General features: G+C 37.5%; 1 protein-coding gene across 2 annotated transcripts in view; it reads left to right on the forward strand.

Annotated features, from left to right (window-relative positions):
- The window catches only part of gpr4 (G protein-coupled receptor 4), a 29,062-nt gene extending 11,822 nt beyond the window's left edge, over nt 1-17,240 (forward strand). For both annotated transcript variants that reach the window (XM_055027867.1, XM_055027868.1), the window contains exons 2-4: nt 10,115-10,722; nt 12,140-12,404; nt 13,155-17,240. In XM_055027867.1, the coding sequence (XP_054883842.1) occupies nt 10,594-10,722; nt 12,140-12,404; nt 13,155-13,876 (1,116 nt within the window). In that variant the 5' untranslated portion in view covers nt 10,115-10,593 and the 3' untranslated portion in view covers nt 13,877-17,240. The remainder of the gene's footprint in view (nt 1-10,114; nt 10,723-12,139; nt 12,405-13,154) is intronic.
- Nucleotides 17,241-18,136: the final 896 nt, after the last annotated feature.

The following is an 18,136-nucleotide window of genomic DNA, read 5'->3' on the forward strand; positions in this document are numbered from 1 at the left end:
AAGGGATTTCTTTTTTCTTTTACTTGACTAGATATTTGTTAAAGTGGTGCTACTTTTTCCTGAGTGCAGTTTTTCTACTCATCTCTGATTAAGAGACATAATCTGTGATCATCGCTAAGCCCCGCCTCCTGGCTCTGATTGGTTGTTTTTGCTGCATTTCTTCAGCTCAGGAAGGAAGTGGATCAGATCAACCTTTTCCTCAAAACAAGCTGTCAATTTAACAAATATATTATTTGAAGAAAGACATCCAAATTTCTAAGCATGGATTACGTTGTTTCCATGCTGCTCAGGTGGGACAACACCTGAGCTATGCTAACTGTTAGCATTCAGGGTCACTGAGCTCTTCATCTCTGTGGCAGATCACTGACGCTATTGCGCCCTCTACTGCGCATGCGGGACACTTTCAGGTCCCCCCTCTGTCGTCACCCAGTTTCCTGACTGATTACGTTCAAGTAAAGGCAGCTGGAGCCAAAACAAGCCAGAGATATCATTTACTTTATTTGAAGAAAACTAAATGATTTGAGTAAATTAGTCATTTTAAACACCGTTAATAAGTTCAGTTAAAAAAAATCTTACTAAATTGAGCTGGATGAACTTAACGAACTGAGTTAGGTGATCACATTATATTGATTGGTTGAACTTCATAAATTAAGTTGGCTCAACTGGTTTCTTTTTACAGTGCATGAATAAAAAATCAGCGCCGTTCTCGTTGAAAAGAAGCAAAAACCGATGGAGACGTTCAATAAAACCTCACAGATCATCGTGATGCTCACATGCGGGTTGGAGACTCGATCTGCAGACTGCAGGCTGAATCCGCCGCGCGCCGCCGCCGCGCCGCCGCGCGCGGCTGCGTTTCCTGACACGGATTTAACAAAAACTGATTCGCTTGCAACAGACTAGCGGTTTCTAATGGTAGAGTCTGGGCTGCCGAGGTTTACCGTCTCATCTGCTGTGACTCAGCTGCAGCACGGAGCCGCTGACGGGTCGCGGTAATAACTGTGACCCTGCAGGTGGCGGCGATCCGTCAGCGTTTCCTCCAGCGCAGGAAATGAGGGAGGCGATGAGAGATCACCGACCTGCAGACAAACGGAGCAGAAAGAGACGCTCAGATTCATACCACTTCTCTAAACCTGAGTTCAAACTCTCAGCCAGAGGAGAGAAAGTTACAGAGAAAATGGTAAAAGTGAAAACTTTCTGATTGTTTTTGAAAAAAATTACATTTAGGATTATTTTCACTCCTTTTAGCCTAATCTTATCATGAAGTCTCAACTTTTACCTCTTTAAAATTTCTGGATTTTCTAAATTAAAAACAAAAACTCCTGCAGTTTCTGTTAAAGTTTTTCACTTATTTTATTGAGAGGAACTGATTTGGAATATTTGTATTTTAATTCTTGCTAACTCTAAGGATGTTTTTCTTTTTATTGGACGATTCCTTAAAAGAACTGAAGTTTTTCAACCAAATGTTTAAAAATAGTAAATTCAGACTCTTTTTCATACGTGAACCAGCTATAAATGACGCCGGATCTGTAAAAACTGTTGTGTTTTTACAGTGTATGACTGCGGTTCAGTTTTTACTGGAAAACAGTTGTTTCCTGATGTCAAATTGCTGCTTCCAGCCTCCAGACTTTGGCCTCTAAAGACATCAGGATAATTACAATGAAACCAAACAACAGGCTGGAACAAGACGCTTCAGCAAACGAGCCCAAAGTGGAAGCTGACCAGTATCAGTCCCATATCAGCCCGGTATTGGGCCAATATCAGCCCGGTATCAGGCCAATATCAGCCCGGTATCAGGCCCATATCAGGCCCATATCAGGCCAATATCAGGCCCATATCAGCCCGGTATCAGGCCAATATCAGGCCGGTATCAGGCCCATATCAGGCCCATATCAGCCCGGTATCAGGCCAATATCAGGCCAATATCAGGCCCATATCAGCCCGGTATCAGGCCAATATCAGGCCGGTATCAGGCCCATATCAGGCCGGTATCAGGCCAATATCAGCCTGGTATCAGACCAAAGACTATCTGAGTTGCTAGTTGACCAAAGAGTGAGAGAGTGATTGACCATCTATGCTAGCATAGTTAGCTGTGAGAGGCTAACGTCTTTCCTCTGCCTACACCTCCCAGAATGCTGTGCGGTTCCGGATCGAATTATTGAATATTTTATTGGATGTATTGATATTGATCTTAGTTTAATTTCATCGAGATATAGTAGTGTGTTTTAGGTGAACAATTCCTTTATGTTGATGAAAAGTTCTGGTTCGGCAATGAGAATATTCCGCTCCGCCGTTACCTAGCAACAACAGCCAAGCCCAGCTCGTTGCTAGGCTGCAACGGGCTTATCAGAAAACGTCTGAAGTGTTGTGAAAAAAGCGCGTCGGTGCCTCTGGAGCCCAAACCTATGCATGCTTCAGATGTTCCACTAGATTTCACTTTTCACATGAGAAAAACGTTTTGTTATAAGTGAAATAATCTGCAGATAGAATTAGTACTTTAAAAAAAATAAATTTTAATTGCTCATGTTTGGTGATGAAAAGTTTTTTTTTCTTATTTCAGTTTCACTCCGATATTTGCCCTTGAAACTAGACAAAAATTCGCAGTAGGATTTAGTTTTTTTGCAGCGTAGAAGTGAAAATCTGACCACAGGAACTGATTTCACTTATTTCAAACTGCAAGCACAGCTTTCCTTCAACAACAGTTTTTCTTTGCAAAAATACAGATTCAAAAGACTAGAAAGACATAAAAATAATAATATGGAAGTTTATTTCTCTTGGATTGTTTTTCAGGACATTTTACAAAATAATTCACTTTATCTGAGCTGAAACTCATCCAGATGGCCTCTCTGCCCCCCTCTTCAGATTTGCAAATTAGATTTAAATGAATGTGAAAACAAAGCAAAGCTATTACTTACCATTAAGAGAGTTGCGTTTAGCAGTGCATGAAGTTATTTTCTGTTTTTTTGAGGAGCGGTGCACATGGGAGTTACAGCGAGGTGTTCAGAGTCCCACACGCCCTGCAGCCAGGAGCCACATTCAGCCATCTGGAGGCTGCAGAACGAGCAGAACGCTCCGCATTATGGTTTCAGATTATTTGGCTGCTTTCTCACACATATTTTTTTAAACTCTGATGGGATCGCAGAACTCTTAGAATAATGAAGGAAATAACTTTGAAGAAAACATCTGAAAAAAGCGCCTCAGTGCCTCTGGAGCCCAAACTCATGCATGTTTTCATTTCTCTATGTTTTGATGCTGTCGTAGATTTAATCGCTAATTTGAGACATTCATTGCAGTCGCTGAACACCGAGCGTGAAAATCTATCCGCTTTGTGCAAACAGAACTCATATTTCCTTCTTAGTTGCAGATTTTTGTTTTGACTTTTAAGCAAAGCATTTACCTGAGTGAATGTTCTGATAAATTTTACTTTTAGGAGTTTTTTTTACAGTGCTGTAAAATTCAACAATTCTTGGCAAATTACACCACAGGACAATCCTGCATATTTTTAACCATGAAACATCCTGATCATTTTGTTTTGGCTTTGTTCCTCTGTGATTTTTCACTCAGAGACAGTTTAACGTCTGCAGGGAAAAGTTTTTCTTTCTCACCCAAACCTGTTTTTGTTGTGCTGCCAATCAGCAAACCTGTGGATGATCCCTCATCCAGACAGTTTGTGACTCAACAATGCTGAATGCTGTCAGCAGCTGCATTGCGTTGAAATGTTCAAAATAAATCTGTCGTCTTCTTTGTCGTTTCTGCCAGTAGTAACATCCGGTGATTGGTCATGTGACCCGTTTCTATTGGCTGAGAAATCAGCTCGTTTTTCAGAATTGGGGTGCAAATATATTTCCGTACTTTCGATTTGCAGAGTTTTAAGTTTAATGGAAACATAGAGAGGATGTAGCAACTATTTACATTTACTTGAGTAACTTTTTGGAAAAAATTTACTTTCAAGAGTATTTTTAAATAAGTATTCTTATTTTTTATGAAGTATCTCTTACTTGAGTAAAACCCTTGATTGTAGTTAATCTACTCTCACTTCAGTGTAATTTTTTTAATTTCTTTGAATAAACTGAAGGTCTTGGTGGGTTTTCTTCTGTTGTTTGTGAAACAAACATAAAAATCCAAAGTTAATTTCAGAGAACAGTGCAGAGCGACATGAACTCTGCATGGCAGATAATTATTTCCAGCGGTTGCAGCGACTCAAACGCTTCAAATCCGGCAATTTTCCAGAAATGTTGTTTATCTTCAAGGCTTCTGTAGTTGTTAATCTTCTGAATGAAACAAAAACATAAGTAGTTCCATGAAAGTGTCGTCAACTTGTCTGAATGTGGGCCGTTTCAGTGTCAACAGACGCAGTGGTGGGAACGTTGCAGCGTCTGGGTCTCTGGTGTACAGAACATGTCAAGGTCAAAGTCAATGACCTCTGTTTCGATTCATTTGTTTCAGGAAGTGGTTTCCTCCAGATCTCATCAGATTAAAATATTAAAAATATGGAAACGGCCTCATGGAAGTTCAGAGGGAGAGGTGTTGGACATGGGAATCGGAACCGGATGGGAGACGTTGGACAAAACGATCGACCCGAAGTAACTGCGATCGTTTTCGGTGAGATGCAAAGAGCGGAGAAAAAGCAGAATAATCCGAACCTTTCTGCGACTGAGATGAAATGTTTTTGATTGGGAAAACAGCTGTGCTGATGTTTATTAAGTGTCACGTTCCTTTGAAGTCCCCGGAGACAGAGGCGTTCACTCAACTGTGATTGTCCCAAGATGTAAACGATGTCGTCCAGCCAGAGAACGGACCAGGAGGCGCTCCGAGCCAGACTGTTTGGCTTTGCTGGTTTTATGTCGTTCACTAATTGGGAGCAGCAAATTGACCCCGGACTGCGTGTGTGTTAGACTTTAGGTTTCTATTTCAGCATTAGAAAACAGGACTTTATTTCACAACAAAGCCCGTTATGTTTGGGAACGGTTCTGCATTTGGCGTTTTTGGTTAATTGATTTTGACGTTTTGCAGAAGAGCTGAGAATGTTGGAGCCAACATGGACAGGAAAAAAAGGAGAAAATTTCCAACAGGAAAACACAGAAATTTGGAAATTGATCCAAGAAATAAGCTAATGTTTGAGTTTCAAAAGTTGAAAACTTGCTTACGTTTAAAACTCTGAAATTTCCAAGTATTTTCCAGAAAATTTCTGAGATTTAGCCATAAAATGTTAACCATTTTTACAAAAGAGCTACAGTATGTACAATAGCATATTAGTTATTGCTGATTAAAAAAAAATGCTGAAGAATCCAAAAATGTTGAAGTTAATCTCAGAAACTTTGTAGAAAAATCTTGGAAATTTCAGAATTTAAAAAATTGCACAATTTTCAACTTTTTAAACTCAGAAAATGTAAGTTTTTTTTCTAGAAAATTTTTAAGATTAATCTTTTTTCTTTTTTTTGACTTTCTGGGAAAATGTAAACTTTTCCAGGTTTTTCTGGATAATTTTTCAGATTAATTCTTATTTTTTTTCCTGCCTGATCTGCCGAAGCATCTCTCTGCGATTCGTTTCAAAACCGTTTCTGTCACTAATTCGTCTCTCTGGTCTTTGCAGGATTTTCCTTCCTGTTTCTTAAAGACGTAAGTCTCAGAAATCCATTTGCCGTTTTTTGGTCATCATTTTCATTTGCAGAATAAACACTGGGAATAATCGATGTCGTTATTAGACGCTGAAAACAACGCAAGCTTTATTTGCGGTGCCAGATTCTGGTTGTTGTTTTGAGCTGTTGCTGTTTGTTGAACTGTTCAATTTTCTACCAGTTTACATTTTAAAGAGTTTTCTGAGTTTGTCTGCTAAATCTAATGAAGTGTGAAAAAGGTTTTAGATTTTTACGTCTCGTTTCAGTCGTTTTCTGTGAAAGTTTGGTAAAAATCATAATGTCCAAATCTCTGAATCATGCAGACAAAACCAAACAGAAACATGTTGTGTTACTTTATAGACAAAAAGCAAAAATTATGAGTGTGTTGATGTGGAAGAAAATTCATTGTAATAATATTGTGCCACATTAATTCTATATATAATCTATATATATCATAGCAAAAGAGTTTCTTTCATTGTTTTTCATTCCTTCCTGTCCTCGTTTCATTTTCACCTTTGACCTTGTAAAACATTAGTAGCTAGTAGTAGTGATCCAGCTGTTTTTAAATGTAGTAACATAGAAATTTGTTGTTTTCCTGTCTAAGAAGAACAAGCACAAAATACTCCACCGCCATGCACTGTAAAAACAGGCCTGTTAAGGCTGAGTGTCATTATGGTTATTATATGGTCTATTTGCACATGTTGGCTGTCTGTCTCATTACAGTAAAAGGTTTCATGTATCAGTTGTTTCCAAAAGTGGCAGGCAGTGATTACTGCAATCAGCAGGGCTGTAGCAGGTCTGTTATTATCTTGTTTTGACTTGTGATCTGACCTGGCAGATTAAAGAAAAGCCAGAAAACAACAGAAAGTCCTAAACATCTGAAAAAGGAAACCCGCCCCGCTGGGCCTAATCAGCGGGTTGCCTCTGCTATTGATCAGATCGTTTACGCACAACCACAAACAGCTGTTGAAAACAGAAAACTCTTCAGCAGTAGTTCATCTGCTCTCAATTTGCACTGCTTCATCTCTTTTTGTGCCACTTTTTTCCAGTTATGAGGCCCATTGGTAAGACATGAAACCGTTGCTGCGCAAGTTCCCTCAACGGGTTGTTGCTAGGTAACCGAAGAGGAAGCTAGCTTAGCAGTTTGCGGTCGGTGAAGCAGCTAAAGCGGCAAAAATTGCAATCGAGTAATAGTTGTAATGTCTTTAAACTGCTTATAAGTTAGGAACGGGGTGAGAGCTAGTTTCTCAGCTAGCATGTTGATTATTGTCATAGCAACTGCATACCAAGATGGCTGTCAAACTAAAAGGCATTACACATGGACAAACGATTTATATGATTTAATATCTCTCTCCACTCTTGGGGAAATAGAGGATATAAAAAAGTTGGTTTATCGGCTGGTGTTGCTTTCAAATACTCAAAATAATTTGGCGCACCTACATGCCACTGCATTTCAAAATCCTAATTTAATTCCTTGCTACTAGGAAAACGTGTTAAATTTAGTTCAATCTAAGCAAACCAGTTGCCTCAAAACGAGTCGATTACTCCAAAATATAACAACAAATGAGGTTTGCGATTTAAGTGTTGCAAACCTAAATTAACTTGATAATTTTTGTCGTACATGAACTAAATGCCAAAGATGACTTGACATTTTTAATTATATGTGAATATTTGGTCGAGACAAAACAATATTAAACTGAAAAAACATGGAGTTTATTTTTCAACGTTTTCTTTGTTTCTGAACGTTTACAACCCAAAACCATCCAGAACTTTTAAATAGTTCACTTTTTTTGAATTGGCTCAACTGAAATAGATGAACTTATCAAGCATTTTTTATTCAGAAATTTATGCCACTTCTTTAAGATGAGCATAAACGACAAGTCGATGCAAATTTAATATTTTATTAATGTTTGACAAATTTCTTGTTTTTTTCATGCGGCTGCAGATATTTAGAAAGAAAATGCTAAAAATAAAATTTTTTGTTGTTACCAAAGCATCAAAAAAATAATTTTACTTCATTTTATACTATTAAAGCACACAGAGATTTTTCTCCTGCTTACTAAAACATTCCTGTTATCCAACTAGTTGTTTCCTCAGCAGACGCTTGACGTCAAGGTCGTTGCTGAGCCTCCTCGTTACGTAGCCGACCTGTTTTGGCGTCTGCGGCGGCGGCTCTGCGTTTCACACCAGCGAACGTCTTTTTCTGTCCTCTGAAGCTGTTTTTCTCTCCCTGTTTTGGTGACAGACGCCTCAGAGGGCTCAACCTGGACTTACCACCCAGGAAACAAACGCTGACTCAGCGAGTCGGAGCACTTCTTTGGAAACTGCTGCTTCATGGCTATTTACCCGACACTGCAGCCTCGCTGCGTCCGTTTAGCAAGAAAACACTCTGGACTCTTCCTCTGCTCCCAGACTGAATGCACAACACAAACAGCTGCGCATGAAATAAATGGCTTTCTTTTCCCCAAACATGTTTTTACCAACATGTCCAATGACGCTGCAGACCGAAGAGACGAAAACACAAAACATTACCGAGCATTTTTGGTTTAGTTTCTACTGCCAATATCTTCGCACACTTGCAATAAGACAAAACTAACTTTCAAGTAATTGTTCAGCGAAATGCAGAGCTTAATTTAAGGAAATAAAGTTCTAGTTCAGATTGGATTTATAGCTGGATACATTTACTGAATTGTTTACTTGAGTAACTTTTTTCTTTTCTTAATTACTTTTGGGTAAATTTTTACTTGAGTAATCGTATTATTTAATGTATTTCTACTCTTACTTGAGTCAAACTTCTGGATTTTCTGCCCACTGATTGAAAATCAAACATGTTTGATGGACAAACAGCTGCAGTTTCTGTTAAAGTTTATTATTGAAAGAAACTGTTTTGGAAACATTTTCTTTATTTATTTTTGCGTTACTCATAAGAATTATTGTCATTTTGGTCTTTAAATTACCAAAATTTCCACTTAAATGTATATTTTGATGATGTAATTTTTAAATGTTAATGATTGGCAGTTTAATCAGTTACTCAGTACTTGAGTAAAAATATGTTGAAGTGGTTCTCCTCTTAGCTGAGTAAATGTTTTGGATACTCTACTCACCTGTGATAAATGTTAAAAAGACTCACCAGATGGAATCAGGATGTTTCATTTAATGAAACGACTTTTATATCCAGATTCTCCATCTTGGCTCCGACTGGCGGCGATCTAGAAGCTGCAGAGACAAATTCCACCGTTTTCCTGGGTTTGTCGACCTGCATAACTTTCCCTTCCTTCGTCGCTGAACTTCCCCCTGAGCGTCGAGTCCTGGGGTAATTCAGTAAGAACAGCTGCTGGGTTCAAGGTGACTGATGGGGGAAGCAGAAACCCAGAACCCGTCTTCACTCTCCTCCTCCTCCCTGCATACATTCGGTTATATAACTGCACAATCCTCAAGGTCATGTTTGCAGCTGCCCAAGGTCATGCAACAAGAAATTAGCCCAAAAAATCCTTTTTACACTGAAAATACTCAAAATCTTCCAGTATTTTTTTTTGTCTAGTTTTCTGTGTAAATATTGAAATAAGACAAACTAACTTAGAAGTAACTTTTCAGCCAAATATAAGAGATTGTTTTAGGTCAATAATTGCTCAATATTGATTATTTTTCGCTTATATTATGGGGAAATATATTTTTTAAAATCAATATTAAGAAATTACAGACTTAAAACAAACTAAATTTATACTAGAAACATATTTACAGTGTAGGCCTGTCACAATAACATTTTGCTGGATGATAAATTACTCCAGAAAATATTGTGATAAATGGTAATATTGTTGTTTTAAAACTGTTTTCAGGTATTATAGTAGTAATAAAGGCATAGTAATAATGCCTGAACTTGATATTATCAATTAATGATTAAATGAGCATTTTACACTGGAACTGGAAGACATTTTGAATATCCATCATAAATAAACAAAACAACAAATAAAACGAATTATGAAGCAAAATGCAACTGAAGACGTTTATAATCCGGTCGAGAAATAATAAATCATGAAAATGGAAATCGGTGACTTTATTTTAATTTGCCATGTGATTGTTATAATGCTTATTTTGACAGGCCTTAATCTTTAATTAATTATAGAAATGCACAATATATCAGCTGAAATTGTTTTTTTTCACATATTGGCATAAAAACTAACTGATATTTATTGTTATGTTTATTGTTTGGTTTTTCCAAAGTTGTCGGAACGTTTGAGAAATTATTTAGCAGAAACATTAATATCGCATATCGACATCGGCTCAGAATTTTCCATCGGTTCATCGATAATATGCTGTTGGTTGTGGATCAAGTTATTGATTTTTGTTGTTTTTTTGTGGAAAAGATTTTACAAATAATGAAACTAAAGTTTTTCTGCAGCGGTTGGAGATTTTAAACAGCTGATCCTTCATTTTATTTGGCGTTTCTGAGGTTTTAAGCTGTTGGTTGTGGAGTAATTCTCCCTCCGTCTCTGTTGCAGGTTTGTTCCCGGGTGAATGGATGTCGCGTCAGGGTCAGGATGCTGATGGTCTGTAAAATCATCCCCGTCTTTTGATAGCGACCCTCCCTCCGGAGTTTCATGTGTCGTCGGGACCAAACACACACCGACGTTACAGCAGAACCTCTCAGGTCTAAAAGATTGATGAGGCCTGGTCTCTGCAGAGGACGCCTGGCTCCCAGTCGATAAGGCGGCTTTCTTCTTCTCTGCCTTTATTTCCGGGTCCTGGGGGAGGATCGGGACAGGCGAAGGCCTTCCGGGCCTTTCAGACCAGAGGAGTCATGACTTTCCTCCCGTGTTCTGCCTCCGCTTCCTTACGCTTCTCCTGGCTTAGCGTCGGTTTGGGAGAAATGGGAGTCGGCATGCCGCCGTCGGGCTGCCGGAGCTGGAACCGGGTGAAGACACAGAGGGAGCAGAGCTGAACCCAAACGACCTCAGCAAACAGAGCTCCACGCTGGACAATGTGCAACATCTCCTTCTGTAATGTGGACAGTAAGGTGGACCAGTTCTTCCAGCCCACTCTGTACATCATAGTCATCGTTCTGGGGCTTCCCACCAACTGCATGGCTCTGTGGGCCGCGTACATGCAGGTGAGGACGGAAAACGGCAAAAACACGACGAAACACGCCAAATAATCACCAAGTGATTCTGCTGCAGGCAACCTGGTTCGCTGGAAACGAGAGAAAATTAACTCAAGAGTAACTTTTCAGAAATATAGAGGAGCTTGTTTGAAGTAAATAATTAATTTCCTGTTAGAAGTGAAATAATCTGAGTTTCTACTTTTCCATCAAAATTCAGGAATTATTGTCTAAAAACAAACTCCTGCATCTGGATTAGATGTCACTTGTGAGGTAAAATAAAATGACTGAAAGTATAGAGTAGTAAAAAAAAATACTCCTAAAATTACATGTTTACAAAAAAAAGTCACTCAAGCTAATGTACTTTTAGGGAGTATTTTTACTTTGAGTACAAATACTTTATTGTGAAGTATTGCTCTTATTTGAGAAACATTTCAGGATTAATGAAAAATAAACATGTTTTAACCAAACAGAGACAAAAACCTGCAGTTTTTGTTAAAAGTTTCCTCAGTTTTTTTATCAAAATAAATAAAACAAATATAAATTTAAATATTAAATGATTGAGTTTTTGAGTGTACTTTTTACCAAATACTTTTACTTGAATACAAATGTGTTGGAATATTAGGATTTGAGTCTTTGCAGAAGATTCATCTTTAAAAAAACCATTTATTGAATTTGATTATGATCGGACGCATTATACAGCAGAGAATTGATTATTTAAACTAAATCTTTAACATGAAAATACAAACAACAACAATTAGCTACTGAACAATTCAACTAACTAACGGCCATCCGCAGCCCAACAGGAAGTTAGCGCTAAAACCAGTTAGCGGTTCAGAAATAGACGCAGCGAAACGCATCGCTGAACCTCAGACTCACACGTCTCACACCGCCGGTTAGATCCCATCAGCAGCCCGGGGATATTTTCCCATCCAGCATCAAACATATCCAGAGTTTTACTTCCCACAGACTCTCCGTTTGCTTTGGCAGCAGCCGGAACGACTCTTATTGACTTTTCATTCATTCAAATTGTTGTTTGTCTTCAATTTCAACATGTGGGATGAATTTTGAAGCCGATTGTTGAAGGCACAAACACGCTTAGTCACAAGCCTGCTTCCGTGTTTGGTTGCATGTGACAGAAACACGCAGCTTTTATTGTTAGTTAACTGAATTGACCTCCCGCCTGTTAAAGAACGAGCAGATTCTCCGACGTAAGAAAAACACTGGGTAGGTTTTGATGTTTCAATCAATCGTTTCATCCTTAAAATACCCAAATTTCCACTTCACTTTACATTTTGTCTGATTATGTAATTTTTAAATATTAAATGATTGATCATTTGATCAGTTACTCAGTTCTTGAGTAGACTTCTTACCAAATACTGTTTAATTTGTTGCTGCTTTTTATTTTGCTGCTCTTACCTGAGTTCAGGTACGTCAGCGTAACGAACTCGGCATTTATCTGATCAACCTGTCGGTGGCCGACCTCCTCTACATCATCACTCTTCCTCTGTGGATCGACTACTTCCTGCAGCACGACGACTGGATCCATGGGCAGGAGAGCTGCAAACTGTTCGGCTTCATCTTCTACACAAACATCTACGTCAGCATTGCCTTCCTGTGCTGTATATCCCTGGACCGGTACCTGGCTGTGGCGTATCCGATGCGCTTCGTTAAGGTCCGGCGAATCAAGACAGGTAGGATTTTCATAAGACAACAGAGGGAAAATTAGACTGTTACATTGTGGATAGAAGAATTCGTTTTGAAGACAAAAAAGAACAGCTTTCTGTGATTTCAAAATTGTAAATATGAGTAAATACAGATCACAAGTGGGGTTCCTCAGGGCACCATTTTAGTGCCTCTTTTATTCAACTTTTGCAGATTGTGGAGTGCTGTGTCTTAAGGAACTTATTCAGGATCAGGGTCAAAAAATTAGCTCTGCTACTAGCACATTAGCAGAAGCAGCTACTTTTGCTGCGCTTTGGGGAAACTTTAGTCAGCCATTTTATTCTAACATTATTGATAAGTAGTTTTGTTGATATATTGATATTTAAAATGTACATTGAGAAAAGTGAAATGTGGAAGTCAAACGCGATGTGGTGCATAATTCTGCAACATAAACTGATCCTTAAGTTTCAGCAAAAAACATTATTATTATTATTTTGAATAATAATAATAATGTTATGCTGGTGCGCAGCATAACATTATTATTATTAATGTTATTAATAATAACATTATTATTAATGGCGCTGCTGGTGCGCAGCGCCATTATTATTATTATTCTGAATAATAATAATAATGTTTTTTTGTACACCGTCATGATTTTCATGATGGACAGGAAACGGGATTTATGGCATCTTTGAAATGATCCATTGAGTAAAGAGGGTAAATTGGGCAAATCATGGTGGAGAACTGGAAGTCTGATTCCCCTTCTCGTCTTTCCGCAGCCGTTTGCGTCAGTGCCATCGTCTGGATCATTGAGATTATCGCCAACTCCGCTCCTCTCTTCCACGACGAACTCTTCCAGGACCGCTTCAACCACACCTTCTGCTTCGAGAAGTACCCGATGCAGGACTGGGTGGCAGGAATGAACCTCTACAGGACTTTCCTTGGTTTCCTGACGCCATGGACAGCCATGCTGGTCGCCTACAGAGGGATCCTCGCCGCAGTGCGATGCAACGTCTCCACGGAGCGCCAGGAGAAAGCCAAAATCCAGCGGCTGGCCTTGAGTTTGATTCTCATTGTCCTGCTGTGCTTTGGACCGTACCACATGCTGCTCTTGGTGCGCAGCGCCATGTTTCTCAACAAGCCATGCGACTGTAGCTCAGAGGAGACGCTGTTTGCTGCGTACCATGTAGCGCTGGCGCTAACCAGCCTGAACTGTGTCGCTGACCCCATTTTGTACTGCTTCGTCAACGAGGGTGCCAGGAACGACGTTAGCCGCGCCCTTTACGCCATAATGTCCTCAGCGTGCCAGAGGCGCTCGTCGTCCTCGCCGTCGCATGCCGACATACTCAACGCTGGCTCCGTCACGGTGGAGACACCTCTTTCGACAAAGAAGCCGTCGTGCGTGTACGCAGACGGGGGAAAGCCGAGCAGCTACAAGACTGAGCTGCTAGCCATGAAGGAGGAATGTCTGCAGATGACCATCCTGGCAGTTAAAAAGTGAATTCTGGGAAACGGCAGACCGGTTCGCACCGTCAGGACCGGGGCGGAGTCAGATGTATTTGGTGGTGGTTGATGGGAGGAGAACCGGGTTCCACTGAAACGCCAACATGAGATTCATGAGAACGAAAGAAACAGCGTTCAACATCTGAAACGGCTGCTGCTAGCCTGCTAGCGTAGCAGGAAGTCTGGCAACATTCATTGGAAGGAGTGTGCAAAAGACTGACATGAACATGAAGGAGTCTAAATGTTTATGGCTGTAAATAATGACAGGCGGTAAATAAAGACACTTTAAATACAAGCGTCCTTATTTAACAAATAATCCAAAGCTGATACTTTTAATTGACTTCAATTCAACTTTTAGTAAAACTTTGCCTTAAAAGTGTTATTTTCTGAATAATGCAAAGAAGACACTTTTAATGCAACTTTGCATTAAAATTTGAATTATTTTCCAAAGAATTAAAAGTTAACAATTTTAATTGACTTTTAATGCAAGTTTCTGCCTTTTTGCCTTAAAAGTTTAATTATTTGTATTCCATATTGCAAAGTTGACACTTTTACTGGACTTTTTATGCAGGTTTTATTGCCAATTTGCTATAAAAGTGCAATTATTTCCCAAATAATGCAAAGTTAGCACTTTATAATGCATTTTTAATTCACCTTCTGGTAAAACCTTTCTTTAAAATTTAATTATTTGCTGAATAATGCAAGTATGACATTTTCATTATTTACTTTCCAAATAATGCAAAGTTGACACTTTCAATTGACTTTTAATGCACCTTTTTCATTAAAAAATAACCTTATTTTCATAACAACAGTCTTACACAATCATGAAGACTCGTTCATGTTATTACAGTCAGTATGTCAGTCTTTTGCAGACCCTTCACAATAAAGCGTTGCCGCAGTCGGACCTGGAAGCAGGAGCAGACGGTTCGACTTTAAGTGGGTTTTTGCTTCTTCAACCAGACTGACTTTGATTTCTTTATTTTTTAAAATTCAGTTTGTAAGCTGAGTTTTAGGGCTATGACTTTCTAACCCGGCTCGACATTTTGGTTCCCGGGCCGCTAGTTTTTCAAGCTGAAATCAATATTTTTGACATGCCATCCATTAACATCGCAGCTTGTTTTCATGATTTTATCCTGACTGCACAGGGAGAACATGGTTGGCAAGTTAAAGTTAGAAACATGAAGGGAAATTAGAAGATTTTATACGTGAGTGGACCAAAACGTTAATTCATTCACTGGTGATTTTTTTTTTCTCACTTGATTATAAAACAGTTATGATACTTACGCCTGTGAGTATTAAACCAAAAAATGTCAAAACAGATCATCTTCTGCATCTCTGTGAATTACTTTGCTGCACAGCTTTTGCAAACTGATTCATTTGTAATCATTTTGAAATCAACCTTGTTGTTACATTATTTTTAAAAAAATAAAAAAATCCTGGTAAAGTACCTCAGATTCAAAAAGATTTTAGAGAGGATGCATTTATGTCTGGATCATAATTTAGATATTTTAGTTGATTTGCAGCTGAAATATTTGAATTTCCACGAGATAACCTGATTTGCATGAACCGATTTTTAAAGCGAGAGGACACAGGGACCTAAAGCACACAAACACAGCAGCAGCATGTTTACCACAAACTGATAAAATCGTTCTTCTCTTGGGTCTGTAATCTGAGTTTCTTTGCTTTTAGGTGATGCATCCAGTCGACTGCATGCAATATAAGTTCTAGTAGTTTTCAACTAAACACACTTAGTGGCTTTTAAAATAAAAAAACCCCACCAAACTGGCCATAAAATAGCTTGCCACAAACTCATTGGATGTGATTAATTTCTATAATCTGATCGGCCCTGAGCTTTTCATAAAGTACAGTAATTTTATTCTAATACAACACTAGGCGCGTTACAAAATTTGGTTATTATTATCGAAGAAAAAACAATTTGACAATTGTCGTGTTTCCATTAAATTAAAAATTCAATAAAAAATTATGTGAATAAGTTTGTTCACACAATAAAAAGTAAAAAAAAAACATTCAAGCTACCACTTCCTGTTGTCTTTTTTGTCGTTTCCACCAGTAGCAAAATCCTGTTAAATGAGGCAAAAAAAAATTTCCATTGCAGTTTTGCATATAAACTCATTTCAATACAACCCATAAAAAAACCAACTCATCCTAATGCAACAACTTTTCATTAAAAAGCATAAATTGTTGTTTTTCCATTAAGTACATTTATTTTCAAAGTTCCAATTTGCTCAATCACATGGAAACACAATTACTGATGCATATTTTCTTGCTGTCACCGTAAATAACAGACAATTTTATCTGATAAAATAAAAAGTGATTCAGTTCAAGGCAGAAAATGCAGAATTTTATTTCCGAAGCAAAAAACTTACAAAAACTAAACCATCTATTTTACTTTGACAGTGCCTGACAAGTTTTTATTTTCTATTATTTTATTTTAATAGAAATTACATAAGAGTGTAACGCTTATTTTTCTCAAAAATAAAATAAAACAAGGGATAATATTTAAAACAATATCATCCTTGCTCCTTATGCCATAATATTTTCTGCAATCTGTTTAAATTGTCTCTTTAACCTCATTCTGTTTGCATCTTAATGATCTTCACATTTCAAACATAAGACGTCATTCCTTCCGTGAATGCATAATAATTTATTTTATTTTAAGTGATAAAAAATAATTAATTAATTAAATTACCATAAAAAAATTATGGTGGTAAAAACCACAGAAGTATCGGTAAAGATTACAAAATTAGAAACAAAACAAAAATTAAAACAGTTTTTCCAAAAATATTTTTATAACTTTTGTTGTTTTCCTTTTCTCTGAGTATTTTTGTTCCATTTGATTCATGTTGATGATGTTTCAATTATTCATCTGTTTACATTGTTCAATGCTTTGCCAATAAAAATAAAATAAAATAGTTTTTTAGATGCTGTTTTTATGATTCCAGAAGAATCATAAAACTGTTTTATGGAAACAAAAAGTTTCCAAAGTTGAACCTTTAACTACAATTTGTCAATAAATAAATATTAATAATAAAATTTCAGATTCCAACAATAATGCTGCTTATTTTTGGAATCAGTTGTTTGAAATGTTAGGTTTTATTTTTGCATAATGTTGTTTGTGTCATTAAAACAGAAGGTGACGACCTTTGTGATGTCACAGTTATTTAACTTGGGAGAAATAAATTATGGCGATGAAACTCTGCAGTGATTTTTTAAATTTTATTTATTTATTATAGTTTATGAGGTTTAATTTATGAAACATGTTTCAAATGTATGTTTTAAATTATTATTTCTGAGATTAATCAAAAAAATGATTGATTTTGTTTTTCAATTTACTTAATTTTTTTCTATGTAATCTGCCATCAACTTTACCCACTTATTAATTATTTTTTTAACTTGCTTGTTCTTGCTTTTTTTATTCATTCATTCCTTCATTCTGTTACACAGTAAAATAAACTTGAATTTGGTGAAGGATTGTACTTTGATGAAGCTACATACGAACAACCTAACCCTAACCTTAACCCTAACAGGAAAAATCCATTTTGTTTTATCTCTTGATTTATTTTTACATAATCAACTTAACTCAGTATAAAACACAAACCTAAACTTTCCTAAACACAATCTGACTTAACTCAATGGTAAAATCTTGTGTTGATTATTTTCTTTTCTGATTTAGTGGTGAAAACATGAATTGTTACACCAACACTTAAAGATAATTTACATTTTCAATAATATGGAAAATGTAGTTTTTCCTTTGTGGTAGCGAGACGCTGAATTAAACATTAAAATGTAAAAAAGGATGTATTGCAATTCAAATGTCAAATGTTTTGTGGACAGTCAGTATTTTTTTTTTATTTAGAATGTCTCTTTCTCACATAAATGAAGGGAAATTAGATTTTCGCAGCTCATAGATATCAGGTGGTTTTGCAAGTTTGAGATGAGAAATGTGGATCCAATTTCAAACTGAACTTTTAGGATTATATATCTGATATTTCAGGTTTGTCTAATATTGTTAGAAATGCAGCAGATGTGGCAATAAAGGCCAGAACAACCTGAAGGAAACTCTTCTCTGAAAGAGCCGCAAAGTCACCTTCTCACTCCTCACATCGCCTCGACTCCCTCGGCTGCACAACTAATGAACTGCATTAGTGTGCATGTGTGTGAGTGTGTGTGTTGCTGCATGTCTCACAATGAGGTTACTATGTCGGCCTGAGAATTTATGGTCTGTTTCTTCCACAGT

This window comes from Poeciliopsis prolifica, unplaced genomic scaffold, assembly GCF_027474105.1.
Source record: "Poeciliopsis prolifica strain line A6 unplaced genomic scaffold, Auburn_PproV2 SCAFFOLD004, whole genome shotgun sequence".
Lineage (NCBI taxonomy): Eukaryota > Metazoa > Chordata > Actinopteri > Cyprinodontiformes > Poeciliidae > Poeciliopsis > Poeciliopsis prolifica.